Here is a 24,753-nt window from a genome sequence, read left to right on the forward strand (position 1 = left end):
CATCTTGCAAAGCCACATCACCACAAGTGAGAAACACAGACACATAGACACGGTTTTTGTTGTTTTTTTGCCCGTGTTGAAACGGCTGTACGCCGCATGGACGGTGAAAACTCAATTTCCCTGTAACAATAACACGGGGCTTAAACCGTATTGGGGTTTGATAATTGGTTTTTTACCCTTTTATCTGGCAACAAAACTGACACCTTTTTTACAAGGAGTCATGTTTGCATTGACCACAATACCTGCGGGTATAATGCAAAAAAAAAACCACAACTCTGATAATGTATGCACTGTCCTTGAAATTGATTGGTTCACACCCGAGACAGCTTTTCTTAGAGCCTAGTCTCACTTGGTGTTGAACCAGAAAAAAGGTGTCAGTTTTGTTGCCAGATAAAAGGGTTTAAAAAACTATTATCAAATTTAGTTACTGGCAAATGATGTTCCAATGGTGTATGGGGTTTGACAGCTGTGATGGAATCTCAAACGCGATGTTGGAGGTAAATCCTCGGTAGCCTGGCAACAGGGCCACGCCCCTCAATGTTGGAGGTAAATCCTCGGTAGTCTGGCAACAGGACCACGCCCCTCCCCCCTCAGTGTTGGAGGTAAATCCTCGGTAGCCTGGCAACAGGACCACGCCCCTCCCCCTCAAAGTTAGAGGTAAATCCTCGGTAGCCTGGCAACAGGGCCACGCCCCTCCCCCCCTCAATGTTGGAGGTAAATCCTCTGTAGCCTGGCAACAGGACCACGCCCCTCCCCCTCAAAGTTGGAGGTAAATCCTCGGTAGCCTGGCAACAGGGCCACGCCCCTCAATGTTGGAGGTAAATCCTCGGTAGCCTGGCAACAGGGCCACGCCCCTCCCCCCCTCAGTGTTGGAGGTAAATCCTCGGTAGCCTGGCAACAGGTCCACATCCTCCCCCCCCCCCCTAGTGAGACGTGCAGCCCGCTTGGCGCAAGGCGGCCCCACAGCGGCCCCGTGGCCTCTCGACCGCGACCCCCCCAACCCGCCCAGCCCGCCCGCCCGCCCGGGGCGAATGCGCGTGGAGGCAGGAGGCGAGCGCCGAGCGAGCGCCATGCTGCCGGGCCTGGTGAGCTACAGCAGCAGCAGCAGCTGCAGCAGCTCGGGTGAGGAGGAGGAGGAGGATGAGAAGGAGGATCACGCGGGGATCGTGTACGGGCGGCCCGGCACGGTGGAGGCACGTCGGGACGTGGGGATGACCCCTTCTCAAGCTGCTGCCCCTCCTCCAGCTGCCCCTCCTCCTCCAGCTGCCCCTCCTCCTCCAGCTGCCCCTCCTCAAGCTGCCTCTCCTCCTCCTCAACGCCGTCCTCGTCGTGCCGGCACGGCCCGAGACCTACAGGGGTGAGCCACCGCCTGGGCTCACAGATTCCCATTATCGTTGTCATCACGACCACGACGATTGGTGATGCAACAGCAGAGATCATTCCTCGACAGCAGAGACCTCATCAACTACAGCAGAGACACCCACAGCAGAGACACCTACAACAGAGACATCTACAGCAGAGACACCTACAGCAGAGACACCTACAGCAGAGACCTCATCAACTACAGCAGAGACACCCACAGCAGAGACACCTACAGCAGAGACACCTACAGCAGAGACATCTACAGCAGAGACATCTACAGCAGAGACACCTACAGCAGAGACCTCATCAACTACAGCAGAGACACCCACAGCAGATACACCTACAGCAGAGACATCTACAGCAGAGACATCTACAGCAGAGACATCTACAGCAGAGACACCTACAGCAGAGACACCTACAGCAGAGACACCTACAGCAGAGACACCCACAGCAGAGACACCTACAGCAGAGACACCTACAGCAGAGACATCTACAGCAGAGACATCTACAGCAGAGACACCTACAGCAGAGACCTCATCAACTACAGCAGAGACACCCACAGCAGATACACCTACAGCAGAGACATCTACAGCAGAGACATCTACAGCAGAGACATCTACAGCAGAGACATCTACAGCAGAGACATCTACAGCAGAGACACATACAGCAGAGACACCTACAGCAGAGACATCTACAGCAGAGAATCTACAGCAGAGACATCTACAGCAGAGACACCTACAGCAGACACATCTACAGAGACATCTACAGCAGAGACACCCACAGCAGAGACATCTACAGCAGAGACACCTACAGCAGAAACACCCACAGCAGAGACACCTACAGAGACATCTACAGCAGAGACACCCACAGCAGAGACACCTACAGAGACATCTACAGCAGAGACACCCACAGCAGAGACACATACAGCAGAGACACATACAGCAGAGACCTCATCAACTACAGCAGAGACACCCACAGCAGAGACACCTACAGCAGAGACATATACAGCAGAGACACCTACAGCAGAGACATCTACAGCAGAGACACCTGCAGCAGAGACACCTACAGCAGAGACACCTGCAGCAGAGACACCTACAGCAGAGACACCTACAGAGACACCTGCAGCAGAGACACCTACAGCAGAGACATCTACAGCAGAGACACCTGCAGCAGAGACACCTACAGCAGAGACACCTACAGAGACACCTGCAGCAGAGACACCTACAGCAGAGACATCTACAGAGACACCTACAGCAGAGACACCTACAGACACACCTACAGCAGAGACATCTACAGAGACACCTACAGCAGAGACACCTACAGAGATATCTGCAGCAGAGACACCTACAGCAGAGACACCTACAGCAGAGACACCTACAGCAGAGACATCTACAGAGACACCTACAGCAGAGACACCTACAGAGACACCTGCAGCAGAGACACCCACAGCAGAGACACCTACAGCAGAGACACCTACAGAGACACCTGCAGCAGAGACACCCACAGCAGAGACACCCACAGCAGAGACACCTACAGAGACACCTGCAGCAGAGACACCCACAGCAGAGACACCTACAGAGACACCTGCAGCAGAGACACCTACAGAGACACCTGCAGCAGAGACACCCACAGCAGAGACACCTACAGAGACACCTGCAGCAGAGACACCTACAGAGACACATACAGAGACACCTACAGCAGAGACATCTACAGCAGAGACATCTACAGCAGAGACACCCACAGCAGAGACACCCACAGCAGAGACACCCACAGCAGAGACACCCACAGAGACACCTACAGACACATCTACAGCAGAGACACCTACAGAGACACCTACAGCAGAGACACCTACAGAGACACCTACAGACACACCTACAGCAGAGACACCTACAGAGACACCCACAGCAGAGACACCTATAGCAGAGACACCTATAGCAGAGACACCTACAGCAGAGACACCCACACCTGCAAGATGCATAGCCGAGGAAGTTTATCTTTTGAGAGTTGTAGGTACTGAGGGCTGCGCAGTGGGGTCAAAAAGGTCACCTTTCATGAAAAGTTAAAAAATCCAACACATTCAATAACGCATGGCTTAAAAGGAAAGTATACAAAGATGATGTGTATACGTCTTAGGCGACGTTATGGGGAATGGCCCTTTATATGTGGGGTGAATAAGGGCCAAACGGCGCCTATTGTTACTTTAAGGCGACATTATTGACGCACTTGGTGAGTATTGTGTTATTTGTGTTAGTTTCACGACTGCCATCGCACAACAAATATTTTGTTAAATTTCCTCAAATCAACTTCGTTGTACAGTAGTGGTAGACATTGCTGAGTCATCACGTCATACATAAGACATTAACAGGGAATTAGAATATAAATAATTCATCTAGAATTATCCGCACAAAAACGTACGTCTCAATTTGGACATGGAGTGGGCCAGGATTGTTCGGTTGGCAAGGAATGCGACTTCAGTGTGGATGTCAAATTAACGTAGGGAATACATAAACCAAACACATTCCTGCGAAGGGAGCTGGTAGGAACGTTGGGTTGCTCGGTCAATGGCCAGGGTCAACGGCGGCGTGGTGTATTCCGCAAATACAGTATGCCCGACTGTGAGGGCGGGCACAAGCCGGCGTGAGTAGGATAAACGTTGAGTTTTATAAGAGCACCACGGGGTGACCAGCCCCTCCCCACCCAGCCCCTCCCCACCCAGCCCCACCCCTCCCACCCCCCACCCTCCCCTCCCCACCTAACCCCACCCTCCCCACCTCACCCAGCCCCTCCCCACCCTCCCCTCCCCACCCTGCCCCTCCCCACCCTCCCCTCTCCACCCAGCCCCACCCCTCACATTTTTGATGCAGGACGGACGGACACAATAATCCCCTGTGGGCTGGTGTAACCAGGAGGTTCCTACCAGTAAAATATTCTTTCCATGGATTATCTGCGGCATCAAGGAAGATAGTCTCGGACGAGTGATAATTTGTTGTGCGTGACACTTACTCCGTACAGTATTTCAATGTGTGCATTGTACCATGCAGCTGTAAGATAAATCACAAACAACAGACCTTGTTCCATTACATTAATTTTAATCAGTTCTGAGTAATATGTAAACATGCATTTTTATGTGCAATATTGATATTAATTTCGATGCATACTCATCGATGCCCTTGTATATATCCAGCATGCTAAGAATGTTTCCCCGAACAGACATCGTTGATTCGTGACAAACTTCTCTTGGATTTCCACTTTCGTTCGTATTTCGAGGAAGACGGCCCGCTGGAGGACGACTCCCGCTGCCCGAGAGTGTTCGCAGCATGTTTGCTGACGACGATGAGAAAGCCGACGACGCAGAAGGTGGAAGCCAGCATGGTGGACGCCTCCGCTCCTTTGCCCATGAGAGAGGCAACTGGGCGACTTACGTCTACCTGCCATGTATGTCTCTTTTGCCCTGGTGAGGCACGTTCAGTTAAGGTGCAGTAGGTTTATACTGGTAGGAACCTGCTGGTTACACCAGACCACAGGGGATTATTGTGTCCGTCCGTCGTGCAGGGAGGGGCTGGGTGTGGAGGGAGGGGCTGGGTAGGGAGGGAGGGAGGGGCTGGGTGGGGAGGGGACGGTGGGGAGGGGCTGGGTGGGGCTGGGTGGGGAGGGTGAGGCTGGATGGGGGGTGGGAGGGGTGGGGCTGGGTGGGGAGGGGCTGGTCACCCCGTGGTGCCCTTATAAAACTCAACGTTTAACCTACTCACGTCGGCTTGTGCCCGTCCTCACAGTCGGCCATATTTGCGGAATACACCACGCCGCCGTTGACCCTGGCCATTGACCGAGCAACCCAACGTTCCTACCAGCTCCCTCCGCAGGAATGTGTTGGTGCTGTTGATCACTCATTCTTTACTCTTTGGTTCTTTAGGTAAAGTCACGTATCTTTCATTCTTCGCTTACCATTTGTGCGGACCCAATGTTTGCATGCCTTTATTTTGTTTGATTTATCTGTGTGCCTGCCATGTGTGCAAACTAATGTTGCGAGGGGGTTCTCTATATTTCTCATGATTAATAATTGCATCTGGACGTTTATGACCTAGATAGCGCAATAGCAGTGGTCGTTTATCCAGGTGAAGCAGAGTTAATGGCATGAGTCGCGCAGCCACCTCATGTTATGGCTTGGAAAGTTACTGATGTGTTCCATAGATTTAAGTTACAAGAGTAGGATTCAATTCTAGATTTGAAGCTTTCGTGACTGCAAGAATTCATACTCTTAGTTCTTTCGGTAAAGTCACGTAGGTAAAAAATGAAATTAAAATCAATAAAAATAAAACAATAAAATCACGACGTTTCGGAGGCAACACAAGTCTCTGTCATCAGGTGGGACCGTCACAGCCAGATTTGCTGCTTGACGGTCCCACCTGATGACGGAGACTTGTGTTGCCTCCGAAACGTCATGATTTTATTGTTTTATTTTTATTAATTTTTATTTCATTTTTTACCTACGTGACTTTACCGAAAGAACTAAGAGTATAGTAGGATTCAAGTTTATTTAATTTAACAAGGTAAGAACTCAAGAGACCACGTTAGTCTCATTTGAAAACGTGACCTTGAGTATTATTCTACAAGTTAAGGGTGATGATTGTGGTGAGGTGTTATTTCATTCGCGTGGTAAGCAGGGGAGGTTGTGGGTTCAATCCCGACCTCACTCCTGTATATTTGGAGTTTGCGTGTTACCTCTCCCCGTGGTAGCGTGGATGTTTCTCCGGGTCTTCCGGTTTTGCCCTCCGCATTTCGAAACAACATGCGTTTAGATTATTTGGCTGCTACTATAAATTCTCACATGTGATGATATCATCCACTTCGATGAGGTAATATGTGTGGCCAGGTCACCCCTGAAAAGCAGTTCATAGCTCAGTGAGCTTTAGTAAATACAAGTTTAGTTTCGGTACTGTGCAGATAATTTTTGATTTGGACCCTGACACCGGCACACATTGACCTCCTCTTACGTATGACGTCAGGGGATCTCTAACGTCCACTGTGAAGCAGACGGCACGTCATGTTTGGTTCGTAAAGCAGCACTAACAATCAGGGCGGCCGCTGATTTAGAACCGTGGACCCCTGCAACAAGTAGCGATCGTGCCGCCGTTAGGCCATGGCACTGGCCAGGATATGTATCTACTGTATGTTGTTGAACTTCTTTCGCACCGTATGAAGCCAAACGTGCTAATCAGAAGTGCAGGTTCTAGAGGAGCCCTATGCCCTTACTTTTTCAAGACTTTTTGCACATGATAAAAAACTGAAGTACTTATACTCGGTTAAAACAATCAGGATTTTGTTGCATGCATCTCGAGGAGTCAAATGCAGATGTCATCATGTACCCGAATTTCTTACCTGCAGGGATATGAGGTGACCATAGCAGCACAGCAAATGGGTTGCTAAGCTATCTGTATAGATTTCTGAGCTGGCCTATCCACTATCCTTACCATGCAAAACACTTGTGCAGGACAAAACAAATGTAAGACTAACCTAAAAAGAGACCTGACTTCCAAAAGTCAGAGTAGTTTGTGTTACTCGTTTAGTAAACCCTGCATCACTATTGTGTTTATTCTGCATTTTGCATTTTTTGTTCACTGAAGCCAAAACGGTAATACACATCCTACGGATCAATTACAGATTCGGGGGATTCCGACTTTGACGAGCTGGTGGACCTGGTGTTGAGGCGGTTGTGCGATGTTGGACTGCGCATGAGTAAACAGGAAGACTTCCACATCAGCCTCTCGCAGACGGTGGTTCTGCGCTACCACTGGATCAACCTCTTCCTGCAGACGTTGAGAGAGCGCCTTGGCTCCTACCACCGGTGAGCCGAAATCCACAATTCAAGATGAGTTGTACTGCTCAAAGGCCCTCGTTTTGCAATTGGATGTTGGGTGACATTGTAACTTACCTAACCAGAGGCTGCGTAAGAACTGTAACATCCATCCCATGTTTGCTTAATAAGCAGTTGGTGAGATAACTCCGTGTACCCGACCCTGTAATTATCCGAGCTGCTATATTTCACCTCCTTTCGCCATAGCCTACTGTCTAATATTATTTACACTTCCATTATTTAGTGGGGCACCCCATGCTAATCTAAGTCTCTGAGTACTGGTTTCAAACCCATCGGAGCACAACATAAAATCCTGAACTAGTCCAGACCCAGCCTTTTTGGCTCAGGGGTAGAGCAAGCAGCTTGTGATCAGAAGGTTGCGAGTTCAAATCCTGGTTGTGGGTCGACTCTCCCATCATTCCTCTAGGGTCTATAAAATGAATACCACTTCAACATTGGTTGTCCTATGGATAGACTCGCCGCTGCCATAGCAATGTGGAATTTCCACCACTGTCTGGGCTGTAAACAGGAGGTTAGCACTGCCTCCATGCTCATTTGAATAGGAAATCACTTTTTTGTGATTGAACGAGTGCAAATATCACACTGCTAGAGGTTGGGTGACTTGGGAAGACCTGTTAAATGTCATAGTTTTGCAACTGCCATTGTAAAAGAAAAGTCCCTTGATGCAGATTGGCATGCTAAGTGAATGCCGTTTGCTTCTGCAGATTTAACTGCTTCACGAACAAGGTCAAGGTATATACGAACCAGGAGAGAACAAGGTGAGCAGCTCAGACGACACCCTGTGACACACAGACACCGTTCTGGGAAACTAACGGTGCAGTTCGTTCATATTTGTGTATTATCTGTTGATAACATAATTGGTAAGTTGCTGCTTCAGAAACTAGCCGAGAATAAGAGGTTAAAATTAATTCATAACAATTTTCCTGAAGGCCAGTTGGCCGAAATGTCGATCTTCATTTCCTCTGTGACAAAAAATAAACGTTCGTTATGATTTTAGTTAACCTCTCATATTGTCAGTGCAAGAAACAGTAGCGGCAAATAAATTTAAATAAGAATTATGTACAGTTAGAAATCGTTATAATTTGTTGAACTTAATAAAAGTAACTTTCTGTATTGTTGGATGGTATTTTTATTGCTGGCCAGTTTACAAAATATAAAAATGTCATGAAAATCTGTGCACATTTATAAACTTCACCGAGTGTACATACAAACATTAATCAGGGCCAGCATCCTCCTGGCTTGATTTGAAGCTTTCGTGACTGCAGGAATCCATACTCGTTGGTTCTTCCGGTAAAGTCACGTAGGTAGAAAAATCAAATAAAATAAAAAATAATATATCACGACGTTTCGATCGCAACACAAGCGGTCGTCCTCAGGTGGAAAAAATAATCATCCAGCAGTTCCACTGCTGGATAATCATTCATCGAAACGTCGTGATATACAGTATATTTTTTATTTTATTTTTCTACCTACGTGACTTTACCGAAAGAACCAAAGAGTACCCTACTGGCTGCAGTGCAATGATTCATAAGCTTGCAAGTACTACAACGTTTATTTCCAGAAGCATCGTCATCATCATCCATGGTGAGTTCACTGCTGGTTTAAAACCTCCCCGAACCCTTTCCACTTCTCATGATCCTGCAATGTAATCATCTAACGAGCACTTTATCGGACATCCTCTTAGAATTGGACCATATTTCAAGAATAGGAAGTTCAACTTAAAAAACGTGTATATCGTACTGATCTGTTGGACTTGAACACATTCCTGCGGAGGGAGCTGGTAGGAACGTTGGGTTGCTCGGTCAATGGCCAGGGTCAACGGCGGCGTGGTGTATTCCGCAAATATGGCCGACTGTGAGGGCGGGCACAAGCCGGCGTGAGTAGGTTAAACGTTGAGTTTTATAAGGGCACCACGGGGTTACCAGCCCCTCCCCACTCAGCCCCACCCTCCCCACCCAGCCCCACCCTCCCCTCCCCACCCAGCCCCTCGCTGCACGACAGACACAATAATCCCCTGTGGGCTGGTGTAACCAGGAGGTTCCTACCAGTAATAGTCTCGGCGTATACCAAGTCACCACGTGCAGAGTAACTCCCCGGTGGTCTCTGTGCAGGACTTTCTTGGGGCTGGAGGCAACGCGCGGGCAGCAGGACTTGCTGGGCTTGGTGACAGAGATCGATGGAGCAATGCAGGAGTTCCAGTTGCAGACATTTTTCAAGGTGCCTGACAACTACCGTTTGGCAAGGATGATTTGAAATTGCATTGAGTGTAAAACATCAGCATTTAAACGTTTTTCAGCATACACTGTAATGACAAGTTGTGCGTGTGTATAGAGTAATAGACTATTTTTAAATCCTTTATATTAAAGTCGCTTGCTTGCTTGCGTGCTTACGACCGTGCAAATCTTTCGGTCGTTTTTTAACCCACTTCCCGTGATCCAATCGAGCTGACATTTTGCACACAGACTCGTTGTGTGTGACAATCTATTTTCGTGAAAAAAATTTCCAAAATTTTACACTTTTTAGGAAAAAATTAATTATATTTAATTACCAATTGCTTAATGGTGGCAGGCAATCATCTGACCCATAGGTGGCAGCCATCTCAAGCCAGAGGACGAGAGGACTCTAGCCGCCACGCATATAAAGGATTTATAGTGAAAAACTTTGTTTTTACGGGTTAATTTTTTCATTTGTGTAATGTGTGTGTGTGCTCATTTTATGTGTGTGTTGATGTTGTGTGTGCTATAGGACACGTCATTCCACATGAGTCTGGCGTGGTGTGTCGGAGATTTGTCAGACCGTTTCAACCAGGACCTTATAAACCAGTTACAGGTCAGCTTTCCTTCAAGGCCCTGCTGTGATTTCACATGGACCACTCACAGCGAGTTTGCATATCCCTAAGTCATGTTGAGTACAATCAAACACGGGGGTCCACTGTCATTTATTTTTTGGATAAAACCATCTATGCAAACAACTCCTTTCAGCCAGGATATTCCTTGAAAGTTACGTTGAATTTAAAACCATTTTAGTGACAAAACGATAAACACTTGTGGGACATTGGGCTAGTGATTATAGCCGTTGTAAAGAATCACTTGGGAACATGATCGTCAAAGTCAAAGCACCCGTGGTGTGAGACACACGGAGGAGCATGGGGCTCTGAGCATGTTTGTTGCCTACCACTGGTTTATGGAAATTAAGCGTAAGATTTCAGCGGGTTCTGAGGCAGCAAAACTGGTACTTCAGTCGCTCCATTACCCATTGCAAAATATCAAACTTTACCATCATAAAAAATATATAATAATCCAGAATTGTTATCTGCAAGGTGAATCGCCAAAACCTTCAGTATTTGTCCAAAGTGGAATAATCGGACTGCTTGTGGAGATTTAAAAGCCCTAACAACAGCTCGTTTTCCTTCTCAGGATGTGGTGGATGAATTTGAGGACAGCCCACGTTTGCTGCGCATCCACGCCGAGCAGCTCGTGTGCAAGACGGGACACAAGCTGCACCCTGTGCCACTGAGGTAGCGCCGGTGTGCGCCTCATAGCCGTACAACGTGCTTCCTAGTCGGCCAGCGATGGGCAACCCAGATGAGTCGGTGGGCCACGTGGCCACACGAGAAGCCCTCCTTCTTCACCTCAGTGGGCGACAAGCTTGGCATCATACTTGTGTTCTTGGGTTTTTTTCGGTAAAGTCACGTAGGTAAAAAATTTAAATTAATAAAAGTAAAATAAAAATAAAATAAAATCACGACGTTTCGGAAGCAACACAAGCTTCCATCTTCAGGTGGAACCGTCACAGCACGATAGCTGTATCAACTAAGAGAAATTCCAAGAAAACAGTCCTTGTATATATACTGGTTGAGGGTGGGAGGAGCCAATTGTGAGGTTCGGTGCGGCTGAAGCACGCTGTTAGGAATGAGTCTTTGTTGTGTAGACTGGTTGAAAAGAGTTGTTAAGGTGCGGCTGATGTAAAGGTGTGTGTAAATGGGACTGAGCCTTTTGTTATGTCGAGGTGGTGAGGCTGAATGAGTCTTTGTTGTGTAGACTGTTGAACTGGGAGGTTCTAAGAGTTGTTAAGGTGCGGCTGATTTAAAGGTGCGGCTGCTGTGAATGGGACTGAGCCTTTGTTATGTAGATGAAACAGCACTTTTTGCTACGTTGCTGGGACTAATTCCAGATTTGCCAAATATGTGTGGTAAAATCTAGCATCATACTTGTGCACTAATTGTGACCATGCGCATCACCCGAGACCCACTGAGACCAGGCCACCACGAGAGGCTTCACGGCTCGCAGGTTGTCCACCGCTGGCCTGTACGGTCACACCCCGGTTGCGCAATCCACGTGCATCCCGATCAGCTGCTGGTGCTGTGTAAAAAAACGACGCTATGATGCAACACTTTGGAGGTGAACCACCCGGTGGCTAGAAGATAGTAGTACAACTAGTGGATTTATAAACCTATCTGTGAGGACCTTTTGAGTGTTATACCCTTGTCTGTATGCATACTCTTTGGTTCTTTTGGTAAAGTCACGTAGGTAAAAAAATATATAAAAGTAAAAAATTAATTAAATCACAACGTTTCGGGCAACAGCAGTTGCTTCTGATGACGAGCACTTGTGTTGCGCCCGAAACGTCGTGATTTAATTTTTATTTTATTTTTTTACTTTTATTATTTTCTACCTACGTGACTTTACCGAAAGAACCAAAGAGTATGGATCCTTGCAGTCGTGAAAACTTCAAATATAGAACTTGTCTTGATGGTTTCGTCTGGGTAATATGATTTCCTCCCATTTATAAAACGCTCCTCCCATAGGGTGTTTAGAATCTGGAGAATCCAGTAATAAACTCCCTTTATTATTTGATTTTCAAGTAATCCAGAAACTGCAAGGGATAGAAGGCCAGGCCTTGAGAGAGCAGGACAATTGGAATGTCGTGTGCTCTTGACTTTCATTCTGGATCATCAGACCTGCATGCGATCATTGTTCATGTCGAAAATAATGCCACTGCATGATGCTTGCACAGAAGAATAAAATGTTGCTGTTGTTTTTTCCATCTTTCCTGTCACTCCCCTCTCTCTCTGGCGATCCTCAAAATTGCCTTACTAGATCGTAAAGTGTTCATTTTGTTTCTTGCAGGGATACATAAAGCGACTTTACATTATTGGCACTGGAATGTATGTTATATGAATGAAAATAAATGTTTACTGTGTAAACAATCGCAAACTTGTTTTCAAAGTTATGTTTTCTTGATGCACAAATGACCATTTGCTCTCAGCTTGTCTACAAATCACACCCTTTGCGGACACTGCAATCGGTACTCACTACGCTCGTGGATTCATCTACTCCTGGGTCCAGTCCTCTACACGCCCTTGTTTTAGTAGATAAACAAACAGCTCTTGAGCGTTTTCCACATTCTGGACTTCATCTACACCACTCTTTTGTTTGTAATGCTTTCCGTGTGTATCGCTGTGTACATGTATGTCGGTGTGTATGTGTACCTTTGTGTATATATTCGGATGGGGAGTGGTGGTGCAGTGATTAGTACACTGCGCTATGAATCCTGGGTCATGACCAACAGAAGTGGTGAATATTCCACCTCGTCTTGAGCATCCCCAGGGTCTGCTCAGCCTTAAACAAGTACCTGGTGCCAGTGCTGGATTATCCCAGCAGCACAAGTAGCTACTACATGTGTAGTAGCTACTGCATGTGTAGTAGCTACTGCATGTGTAGTAGCTACGGGCCCCGCACTTTTAAGGGCCCCGCGCTAAATGCTTTCCAGCTATCAATTCCGGTTCATTGATTCTGCACTTGCTCTATTACTATAGTACTATACTGCCTTCAACTTGTATGAACGACTGGGTGTTTAAGGTTAGCGATTTGTCGTATTATCTGGCTGTGTAGCAAATGAAAAAATACAATTACTTTACGATGCAAGTAAAAAAATGTGTGTTTTAATATTTACGTATTTTATTTTATTTAGGGCTCCTTTATAATATATGCTACAGACCTCGCACTAGTTAAACCTGGCACTGCCTGGTACAGTGTGTACACATTACAAAAGTGGCTGGCTATGGCCCTCGTGTGCCATGCCAGCCTTCGTAAATACTTGCGAGCGAAACTTGAAATGTAAATGCAGAAGTCTCGGCATGAAACCTGTCTGTCCTGGAGCTCATGTTATAACTGCCGCTTCCTCAGCGCTTCTCAGAACTCCACGTTTTCTACTCCTACGCCACACATACACACAGACATAATATACACGTGCACAGCGAAACACACAGACAGCAAAAACGAGAGTCTTTGCTTTTGAAGTCCAGAATGTGAGAAACTCAAAGCTGTTTGTGTATCCACTAAAACATGAGTGGCTCGTGAGTAGATAACTACAGAAGGTTCGTGAGTAATAAGGAAGTGGCTTGCCCACAAAGCGGACTACCATCAGTCTTACGCAAGCAGCTACTCGTCGTGGGCACACGGTCATCACGATCATTTTTATGGCATCATTAGGTGACTAATTGGCACGTAAGGTTATATCAATTATACACAGTGAAATGCAAATTCATTCACCAAAACAATTGAGATTGAAGGATGTTTTAAAGGGGTTAAATAACACTTTTTTCCTCTGTGTGTAAAGCTTTCCTGGCTTCATTGAAACGCAGGATAAATCCACTGTCGACAGTTGTTATGGCCAAGCTAATCGGAGGTTTGCGGGAAGGATAACAAACTAAGAGTGACGGTCTTAGTAGTTTCGAGCTTGAGAGAGCAGTAAAATAGCGAAACTTATTACTCAAAGGGAAACTTGGATTTCGATTTAAAGCTTTCGTGACTGCAGGGATTCATCTTCTTGGTTCTTTCGGTAAAGTCACTTTACCGAAAGAACCAAGAAGAGGAAACTTGGATGTCTAGTTTTTTTTTATCCAATGAGACGTGTAGCAGAGTCAGGCTTGCATAAGTCGATCCGTGTTGAAACTCAAATGATCACAACTTCCTTAAAGCCAGAATGCCTTGGCAATCGCAGTGTGAGGCTGTGATTAGAAGCGCGACCCAGACCATGGCGTTCTGGAAAGTTCTGCTGGTTCTTTGCGCACTTCCAGCCATGCTTCGGATGCAAAGTAAGAGATTTTAACGGCTATTAAATACGCAGCATTCTCTTATTTTCCCGTGTGTAATGTCTGTTGATTAATAGTAATGTCTGTTGATTAATAGCGGTATCTGTCGAACAAGACCAACATGTGCTATGTATTATTGTAACGAAATTAAAGTCGTGCGGTTTAATCCTCAATTTTTGGTAAAACAATCTTTTTGAACTAAATTCTTGAGTGATTGGTATCACTTTCTCACCAAACATGGGCACTTCGCTCAAACCAGACGAACGGCTTCACTCGTGCGGTGGGGAATCTGTTGATGTTTGTAACCTGAAATCGAATGCAATCGGCTGCCTCATTCCAAAAACATGTGAAACCATATTTGGCACGAGTAAAAGTATTTGAATAACAGTCATTTATAAAACACAATATATTAGCATTAATAGTATGAATAGCATATATCACTAAGCAGAAATGCTGTGAAAATGTTCCCAATGAGCATGTAACATTGTTGGCTTTAGGATATTCTCAGCATATGTGGTCACTGTGCAGTCCCTTAGAATAAAATTGAACACTGCAATACTGAAATTTTGATTTAAAGCTTTCGTGACTGCAGGGATTAATATTCTTGGTTCTTTCGGTAAAGTCACGTAGAAGGGAAATAATAAAATAATATTAATATAAAACAATAAAAATAATCACGACGTTTCGACTGCAATCATCAGGTGTGAAATCCACAGCAAGACAATTTCAAACGTCGTGAGAATTTGTATTTTTTATATTTATATTATTGTATTATTTCCCTTCTACGTGACTGTACCGAAAGAACCAAGAACACGGCAATACTGGTAGCAGATCTTGGGTTAAAATAAATTCCTGCCACCCGAACACCGATGCCAATTCCCAGACCGCCTGGTCGATCCAGTCCAGGTGGCAACTTTGATATTCTCCCTGTCGAAGGTCATTTTAAGATATATTTGATTTACCCGTATACGCACACACAATAGTTGTACACATTGACACAATTAGAGCTGTGGGGAAATATCGCCACAAACCTCACTGCATGCCACTATTCACTTTCCACAGAGGTGTTGGACAAGAGGGTGGGAGTCGGATGGAACATCTCTCTGCCGTGCCACTTTTCGAACGCGGTTTGGATCGAGTCACCAGATGTCGAGCGGGAGAACGACAAGCGGGTCGCGAGGTGGTTGTGGACGCCACTGGGAACCTTGAGCAGAAAGAAAGAGCTCATTGCCATGAAGGCCTCAGGGTACGGCTTGCTTGCCGTGCACAAGACGCACTTTAAACATCGCATCGCCATGAATCTGCATGCGTTTGAGAGCGGTGACTTCTCGCTGAAGATCTGGAAGGTTTCCCCATCGGATGAAGGCGTCTTCTTCTGCTGCCTCTGGAGTCCCACTCGGCAAGACAACGCGAGCGTGCGGATGACGGTGCTTGCTGGTACGCCGCTTCTACTCCCGATGACAGCCACGCGACACCGCGTCTATCACGACACAACCGTCGCATCGATGAAAGCGTTTTGCTAAATCCAGACATTGTACAATTGCATAATTGTGTTAATTTCATTAATTTGATTAAACATTTTGATTAATATCGATATCCATCATTGTTTTTTACAGTAAAACCTTGGATTGCGAGCATACATCGTTCCGCAAACGTGTTTGTAATCCAAAGCACTCGTATATCGAAGCACTCGTGTATCAGTTGTGATCACGTGACGCTCGGCAGACAAAGCGTATACACGTACTACTCGTATTGCAAGACCTCACTCGTTTATCAAATTAATATTTATTTAAAAAATTTGCTCGTCTTGCAACACACTCGCAGACCAAGTTACTCGCAATCCACGGTTTTACTGTATTTTGTTTGCCAATTCTGATTTCATGTAATTTTAGATTCTAGCACAAGTATTTAGAGTGGCCTCATTTGACAAATTTGTCAGAGGCTAACGATGAGGGGACCAATTTCGCCAGTATCAAGATATTTAGTTATGAAAAGGCTTTACTGTTTCTGGAATAAATACAGGTGTTAAGATGTTCAAAAACAAAGTAGCTCCTGGATAAAATTAACAAGTGATATGTATGTACGTATGTAGAACTTCTTTCGCACCATATATAGCCAACCCCGCTAATCAAAGGTATAGGATATGTAGATTAATACAATATCACCGGCACTGCTTTCATTGTTTAGATTCGATATGAAAAATGACATCTTGTACCCTTGAAGAGTACCGAATTCACCCCTACATCTATGCACGTGGAGATGCCACAATGCAGTGCATCGGTGGTAAAGATTTGTCCCCAACAAGGGCTGTGTTCCTGTTCTGCACCAGGTGGAATTGTACCCACAAGGAGAAGAGCAACCACAACGGTACGTGTATTTGCAAATGCCCTGCTACGTAAACATGCCAAGTGAGACCAAAATCGGTGAATTAGCCAAAGAGATCAGACTTAACCAGAGAGCTGAACCAAAAATCAGAACTGGAGTTAACCGCTTATTTTCATGAATAAGAACCAGTTTACCGCTTATCAATTGGATTTGATAATGTTGAAGTTATGTGCCAAACTAGTTACGACTGGCCAAGACTAATTAGATAATCTATCTAAATTGAGAGAAATAAATATAATTTTAATCTTTCGGATAGCTACAGACTTCGTGCTGCTTGGAAGCGAATCATCAAATAATAGATTGTTTAAATGCATGCTCATACAGGTCAGCATACTTCAATGGGGATTACCCTTGAACAGACAACAGGTTATGCTATTTTCGTGCACACAATGACAGGAGGTACATGAACAATTGGCTCAATGTACATTGATTACCATATATAACACATTCCTGCGGAGGGAGCTGGTAGGAACGTTGGGTTGCTCGGTCAATGGCCAGGGTCAACGGCGGCGTGGTGTATTCCGCAAATATGGCCGACTGTGAGGGCGGACACAAGCCGGCGTGAGTAGATTAAACGTTGAGTTTTATAAGGACACCACGGGGTGACCAGCCTCTCCCCACCCAGCCCCACCCCTCCCACCCCCCACCCAGCCCCTCCCCACCCTCCCCACCCAGCCCCTCCCCACCCTCCCCTCCCCACTCAGCCCCTCCCCACCCTCTCCACCCAGCCCCTCCCCACCCTCCCCTCTCCACCCAGCCCCACCCCTCCCATTTTTGGATGCACGACGGACGGACACAATAATCCCCTGTGGGCTGGTGTAACCAGGAGGTTCCTACCAGTATAACCCAATCTTGACTTAAAGCTTTCGTGACTGCAGGAATTCATTTTCTTGGGTCTTTCGGTAAAGTCACGTAGGCTCTTTTCTTTGAACCTATCTACGTGACTTTAGCGAAAGACCCAAGAATATATAACCCAATCGTCAATGGATTCCTATTGTCATTTATATGCATTCATTAATCCCCCCCCCCACTTGGCTCAAGAAGGGCTCATAAGTGATGTCATCACATCTACCCCTTTATTTAAGAAACGAAACGGGAGGATTTCTACACATATCTGGCTGTCGCCTGATGACGCTGGTTGTAGTTACTGGAGAAACGTCGTACTCAGATTGTAAATGTTGTGGCTTTGCTCTCCAACACACTGGTGTGCTGTACTAGTAACGAATGTACACGTTCTGTTTACGTGACAAACCTTACTAATTGGCTGTGTCAGGTGGTGGCGGGTTTAACGACACATTTCTATATTTACGCGATCTAACCTGTATTATGGATTATATTGATCGCGAAAGCCTAGGTGTTAAACCAGATCAAATGAACCATGATCTCTTGGCCAGTCTCACCGTTCTAATTTGAGCGATGTGAATGCTAAAGAGCACATTTGGCGTGGTCCCCCAGCGAGACAATTGGCGCATGTAGTTCGACGCTCGGCAGCTGGCACAGGGCTACGAGGTCTCCTCCTTCGTGTGGCCAATGTTGAGCAACAACTACAATTATAAATTTCGATTTAAAGCTTTCGTGACTGCAGGGATTCATCTTCTTGGTTTTTTCGGTAAATACAGACCTGGTTTCACCTGAGGACGGCTACTTGCGTTGTGGCCGAAACGTCGTGAGAATTATTTTGTTATGTTTTATTTTTATTATTTTATTACTTCCCTTCTACGTGACTTTACTGAAAAAAGATGAACTACAATGTATACATTGAGCCAGGCAAGCCAGCTGATTGCGCCAGGAGTAGCGATGCAAATCGCTGTGATGATGCCCGCTTCCTTCGTGATTGGCAATCGGGCATTGACTCTACGCTACACGCTCCACGGTTCTGTTCTGGGTGGTGACCACGGTCACCGCACACTGCCGGAGAGTTGAACATTTTCCACTTATGTGTAGTAAGTATATAGGAGGCTTGACGACAGGATCGGAGGCACACTTGTTTATTACACCAACTTGTGCACACACAGTAATTACGGGTCACTTGGCTACAGGGATACACGACAGCTAACCCCGCTAACCTATGCCCAATTCCTCCACTACGGAGCTAGGGGAGGCTATCTATCCCAGCCCTGGTCAAGCTGGGATCCCGGCTCCCTGAGTCTCCAGACCAGCTTGTCAGTCTGGGCTCTCGGGGCCACGCCACCGGCTTGCCCTGGTCGGCCCTTATAAGGACAGCGAGCCAGGGGAGCTCTGGGGCCTATTCTAGTAGATCTTCCTTCTTCTCTGGTTAAAGCTGAGTTCCCACCTCGAGCCCTCCGGCTCATCACCTTTTATAGGACTCGGCCCCCGGGGGGGGGCCGTGGGGGATGCAGGTGCGGACGTCGGTGCGAGCGCCACCCTTGTGTACGGCCGTAACCCCGCCCCTTGTGTTTGTTGGCCATCCGTGGCCATGCACAATTACACCTCAACATCCGTGGCCATGCACAATTACACCTCTACATATGCATCGAGTGTCCGAATCTGCTGCCGTGGTTTGTGCAGTGGATGCATTTTAGGGGCCGTTTGCCCAGAAGTTTTGCGTCATCGGCTGTTTCACGAGGAGGTATTTGTGACTTCTTGTGAACTCCATTTGGTGTTCCAAGCTTCATCATCATCGGGGTTGACGTTGCATTGTTGATGGTTAACCACGTGGATCCAAAACAGGACGAGGGGGCTGGGGGTGGGGCCACTGGGCTACGGGCGGGGCCACAGGACTGGGAACGGTGGGGGGGGGCACATGGGGCGGGGCTCTTCACCCGCATCTCGAGGACATCGTTGAGATCCTGTTGGATGGGGAGACGCACGTTCTCCACGATTTGCTGGACTTCCCGGGGGGTTGCGGCATTGCGGCAAATAGATGGGGAAGCAACGTGCGGCAACACGGGGAGGCAAAAGTTTGGGGTCGATTTGGGGGCTCCAGTGATGCACCATCGCATTGTCGCGATCAGTTGGGCACCGTGGAGATTGCGATTGATTTTACCTTTTGATTTAAAGCTTTCGTGACTGCAGGGATTCATATTCTTGGTTCTTTCGGTAAAGTCACGTAGATGGACTTGTCCATCTGGCCAACTGCCAAATCGCTCTGTGGTGCTGACGTTAGGAAAAACCGCCACTTTTTTCAAATTTTCTGTCTGTGGATTTCACACCTGATGATGATTGCTTGTGTTGCAGTCGAAACATCGTGATAATTTTTATTGTTTTATATTTTTATATTTTTTATTTATTTCCCTTCTACGTGACTTTACCGAAAGAACCAAGAAGATGATTTTAGTATAGTAGTAGGTTTTTACCCTTTAAACTGGTACAACAACTGACACCTTTATACAAGGGATCATGTTTGCAATAACCACAACACAAGCAGTCAAAATGCAAACAAAAAGAAACAACTCTGATGATGATAATTATATGCACTGTCCTTGATGTTTTTGTACCAGTTTAAAGGGTAAAAACCTACTACTATATTTTGCCACTGGTAAAGGAGGTCTCATAGTGTAAATGCTTACCCCGAGCTCTCAATACTCTGATAGTGCGCTGTTTTTGAGTTGTACTCCTTTTGGCGTCATCTGGTCCAACACCAATGGAGACTAGGCTCTAAGAAAAGCTGTCTCGGGTGTGACCAATCAACTTCAAGGACAGTGCCTATAATTATCATCATCAGAGTTGTTTCTTTTTGTTTGCATTTTGACTGCTTGTGTTGGGGTTATTGCAAACATGATGCCTTGTATAAAGGTGTCAGTTTTTGTAGCAGTTTAAAGGGTAAAAACCTACTACTATATTTTGACACTGGTAAAGGAGGTCTCATAGTGTAAGATGATTTTACCTTGTAGGGGGCAGCTTCCGCCTCCAGTAACGTCTGGTCGTTGTGTGCACGTGTGATGCTGCAGACAACGCAGACGACGAAGACGACGCAGACGACGCAGATGACGAAGACGACGCAGACGACGCAGGCGACACAGGCTACATGGGAACGTCATAACAATGCTTCCACTGGAGAAGGCGTTGTGCACCACTCCTGCCCTCTCACCCTGCCCGTAACTCTGTGTGGGGTGTCCGCGCTTGTATTTATAGGCGCAGTGACCGCAACGGCCGTGATGCTCAAGCACTGATAGTTGTACCGTCCAGGGGACTATAATTATTATTAAATCTGTAGATTTCATGCGTGGGCACACAAAGGACAAGGGGCCATGCCCATAGAAATATTTAGAGAAGGGTGCAGGCAAGGAAGTTACGAAACTGGGAATAGGGGTTTGGGGGAAAACCCAAAGAGATACATATTGTCGGGAAAGAGGAGAGGAGAGGAGGGGAGAGGGTATATCATGGGGTGGGAGTGGAAGGCTCAGGTCTCTGGGGAAGAAAAGGTCAACAACCACATTCATGCCCTACAAGTACTCGTGTCGGTGTTATTGGAACGAGAGAGTTCCCTTAGTAGGACGACTCGTGTGGACTTTCCGCTCACACCTACTTACTACGTCGCGGGATCTATAACGGGATTGACTGCGTCGCCGATGCTGCCCCATGTCATAATAAAACATGAATTGGTGATGCTGCATTGGCAGTGGTAAACAAGCACAATTCTTCATGAAGAAGGGTCATTGGCCGAAACGTCGAATGTCACATTTTGTATTTTTCAGAGCAGGGTTATTGACGAATTTATTGAGTTTTCATGTCACAATAATATTTGAATATTCTTGGACCTTAAGTGATGAATGCTTACCTAGATCTGTTCTTGCCTCGCTTAGTGGGCCTGGCTCCCACCTCTTGCTGGCTGTCGCTCTGGGCTGTATGATGCGCCAGTGTGCGTCCGTCATGCTCTGTACCTCGCACACGGTTAGTCCATAGCTGTCAACCCATACGGTTTATCCCGTATTCTTGTACAGGGAAATTGAGTTTTCAGGTCCATACGGCATACAGCCGTTTCAATACGAGCAAAAAAAATTATATTTGATTGTGTTTTTCCCTTGTGATGGCACTTTGTAGGATGACCGTTGAGATTTATAAGGGCACCGGGTGACCAATAAGGTCCGAATTGGTTTGTAATAACGTAGGGCACTGATAAGGGGTTGACAGGGATGTTGTACGAGAAAAAACCATGAAAACAAAACTGTTTCCCTTGCTGAGGACATTCCCACAAAATTGCCACCTTTTATGATTAACACATTTAGAAAAATGCCATCAAATACAAACCAAAATCTTCCGGAAAAGATGGCTTTCTCCATCTGTGTATATGTAAATGCGATGTTAAACGAATGGCGTCATAGTCCCTTAAGCCACGCCTACAGCCTCGTCGCAGTGACGTCACCTAACGGGGTTTCACGACGCCGTGATGACGACACCGTCGGTGAAGTCCCCCGCATCCCACGGCATTGACTCAGCCCGGTTGGTACCGACATCACGACTCTGCTCAAGCCTGGGCGTGTATCCCAAAGGGCCGTCCATAAATGACGTCACGCACTTAGGGGGGTGGGGTCAGACATTTGTGACGATTATATTCTTAGGTTTTTTTCGGTAAAGTCACGTAAGTAAAAAATTTAAATTAATAAAAGTAAAATAAAATAAAAATCACGACTTTTCGGAGGCAACACAAGCTTCCGTCTTCAGGTGGAACCTTCACAGCCACGACAACTGTATCACGTAAATGAGAGATTACAAGAGCTACCACTTCGTATATATAATGGTTGAAGAGATTTTTATTTTATTTTACTTTTATTAATTTTAATGTTTTACCTACGTGACTTTACCGAAAAAACCTAAGAATATGAATCCTTGCAGTCACGAAAGCTTCAAATCTAGAATTTGTGACGATGTGTGACGAGAGGGGCGGGGGTTTGAGAAATGTGACGTCACATCAAAATGCGCAACTTTAAATAAATATAAACAACACGTTCTACTTAATTAAATAGACTTTTTAATAAATGTTTTCTCCTACAATATCAGAGTGCAGCGCCACATTAAATAGGCACTACAATGACAATAGTTTAAAGCGATTTGAAGCATGTGTATTTATTTTGGGGGGGAGGACAGAGCTTTGTGACGTCATATTTGAGGGGGGTCTGACTTTTTGTGACGCCATGTGACGAGGGAGGAAGGTCAAACATCGTCCAAAATCGCGTGACGTCATTTATGGACGGCCCCCAAGCAAAAGTGAGGGCAGCGCTATGAATGATGTGAAGGCACGATTATCCGGATTTCTGGTGCGTTGAGATTTTTGCATCAAAGTTTACATGTGTAACGAGCGTATGTGACGCAGGAGAAGTTGATGGAGGCAACACGTATTTATTACAAATAAATTCAATACATCAGAGTAACGACTCTAACACTAGAAGAGGTATCGGCCTCTTCACCCGGTCTATTAGAGGAAGTGTTCCCCAGCTAACGCTCCCCGTTAACTCCCTACTCCCCTCTATCCCAGACCTTCCCCAAATGTAGGCGAGCTAACCTGGCCCAGCTACGGTGCAGGTTCCGACCCTCAGCCACACGAGTCTGGCCCTTACAAGGATATCGGACCTCGCTGCCCTGAGGTCGCCCACTGGCTTGCCCTGCTCGGCTCTTACAAGAACAGCGAGTCAGGGTAGTTCCAGGTCTAGCTAGCTGGCCTTCAGTCTTCACTGGCTCTTCATCTTGATCTGTACCCAGCGACTGCCTCGAGCTCTCTCGCTCTCCTCCGCCTTATATACCAACATGCCCTCGAGGGGCGGGGCTGTGTGGGATCCCAGCCTCCCCCCCACACAGCCCCCCAGGGTGGTGACCGTTTGCGGACGTGGATGTAGACACCCCAGTGTAACTGCCCGTTTCTCCCCGTTACGGAACACCTCTACACATGTGAATAAAGCCTCGTTCAGTCTCCTGTTTGATCTCAACCATTGCAAGTTGTGCTCGTTGGTTGCTTAGATGGTTTGGATGGGAAAGAAAAAAACGTCGATGCATCTTTAACGTCTAAGTTTTGGTTTCAGGCACATCGATGTTGATCCCTCCGATAACACCAACACACACATTCCTGTACAGTTTTGATTTCAATGTCGTGTTGTTCACGCTTAAAAACAAATTGGACAACTTTTTTTAAAAGCTGTTCGATCGAGAGGGAAAAAACTGCTCCCTTTCCCAACGTTGGTTGACAAATTTAGCCCCTGGAGATAGGGGCCGTCCATAAATGACGTCACGCACCTGGGGGGAGGGGGTCAGACATTTGTGACGATGTGTGAGGAGAGGGGGTTTGAGAAATGTGACGTCACATCAAAATTCGCAACTTTAAATATAGGCGACACATTCTACTTAATTCAATAGACTTTTTAATAAATGTTTTCTCCTACAACATCAGAGTGCAGCGCCACATTAAATACGCACTACAATCACAAAGCGATTTGAAGCATGTTTTATTTAGGAGGGGGGGCAGAGCTTTGTGACGTCATATTTGAGGGGGCGGGGGTCTGACTTTTTGTGACGCCGTGTGACGAAGAGGGGGGGGGGTCAAAAATCGTCCAAAATCGCGTGACGTCATCTATGGACGGCCCCATAGGGTCGAAGGGAACATTCAGGAAAGTAGACGTACAATTCCCGTTGTTTGAGTATTTACTCCGAAACACGAGCCGTGCGTGTGCATTTGTGTATTTGCCTCCCGTGGGTTCAACAGCTGCAGGTGGCACTCGGTCAGCACCCAGGTTCAAACACAGCGCATGCGGAGTAACGATACCGGCGTCTCCTCTCTGTCTGTAGCCTGTAGCAAGGCCGTAGCCATGGAGTCAACATTGGGGGGGACCAAATCTTCCAGGGGGTCTGGGGGTCGTCCCCCCCCCCCAGAAAAAAAATCTAAATTTGAAAACTCATTTCCTGCCTAAAATATTTCAAAATTCACTAGCACATGGGATGGACTTTTTATTAATTTTTTACAATAATGTCTATTAGTGTATTGTATTACATTGCTCTGTTTTTTTCTTTTTTACCTTGTCTTGTTTCATTGTATGTAATGGCAGAGATTATGGATTAATAAAGTACAACCATAACCACAATCATATAA

General features: G+C 46.3%; 2 protein-coding genes across 3 annotated transcripts; both read left to right on the top strand.

Moving 5' to 3' along the window:
• Positions 1 to 994: 994 nt before the first annotated feature.
• Positions 995 to 12,441, top strand: USB1 (U6 snRNA biogenesis phosphodiesterase 1). Of its 2 annotated transcripts, none has more exons than XM_061547956.1 (7): positions 995 to 1,357; positions 4,634 to 4,797; positions 7,021 to 7,204; positions 7,939 to 7,992; positions 9,346 to 9,451; positions 9,980 to 10,063; positions 10,651 to 12,441. In XM_061547956.1, the coding sequence occupies exons 1-7, from the start codon at positions 1,032 to 1,034 to the stop codon at positions 10,753 to 10,755; spliced, it is 1,023 nt and encodes a 340-aa protein (XP_061403940.1). In that variant the 5' UTR covers positions 995 to 1,031; the 3' UTR covers positions 10,756 to 12,441. The 2 variants fall into 2 exon arrangements, with proteins under 2 accessions (XP_061403940.1, XP_061403943.1); XM_061547959.1 differs by having other exon boundaries at positions 1,222 to 1,357; positions 4,573 to 4,797.
• Positions 12,442 to 14,229: 1,788 nt separating this feature from the next.
• On the top strand, positions 14,230 to 23,583 carry LOC133339838 (uncharacterized). The gene is made up of 4 exons (XM_061547975.1): positions 14,230 to 14,333; positions 15,393 to 15,767; positions 16,660 to 16,697; positions 20,627 to 23,583. Exons 1-4 carry the CDS (start codon positions 14,273 to 14,275, stop codon positions 20,846 to 20,848), a joined length of 696 nt encoding a protein of 231 aa, XP_061403959.1. The 5' UTR covers positions 14,230 to 14,272; the 3' UTR covers positions 20,849 to 23,583.
• Positions 23,584 to 24,753: the final 1,170 nt, after the last annotated feature.

This window comes from Lethenteron reissneri, chromosome 9, assembly GCF_015708825.2.
Source record: "Lethenteron reissneri isolate LAM-NWPU_2019-01 chromosome 9, ASM1570882v1, whole genome shotgun sequence".
Taxonomy (NCBI): domain Eukaryota; kingdom Metazoa; phylum Chordata; class Hyperoartia; order Petromyzontiformes; family Petromyzontidae; genus Lethenteron; species Lethenteron reissneri.

Excerpts from the sequence above, each read along its gene's own strand:
- LOC133339838 (XM_061547975.1), top strand. The coding sequence starts at position 14,273 with ATGGCGTTCTGGAAAGTTCTGCTGGTTCTTTGCGCACTTCCAGCCATG. Across the intron at positions 15,768-16,659 it reads GCGGATGACGGTGCTTGCTG|GTGGAATTGTACCCACAAGG; the intron begins GTACGCCGCTTC and ends GTTCTGCACCAG. Across the intron at positions 16,698-20,626 it reads GGAGAAGAGCAACCACAACG|ACAACGCAGACGACGAAGAC; the intron begins GTACGTGTATTT and ends GTGATGCTGCAG.
- USB1 (XM_061547956.1), top strand. The coding sequence starts at position 1,032 with ATGCGCGTGGAGGCAGGAGGCGAGCGCCGAGCGAGCGCCATGCTGCCG. Across the intron at positions 4,798-7,020 it reads GACTTACGTCTACCTGCCAT|ATTCGGGGGATTCCGACTTT; the intron begins GTATGTCTCTTT and ends GATCAATTACAG. Across the intron at positions 9,452-9,979 it reads AGTTGCAGACATTTTTCAAG|GACACGTCATTCCACATGAG; the intron begins GTGCCTGACAAC and ends TGTGTGCTATAG.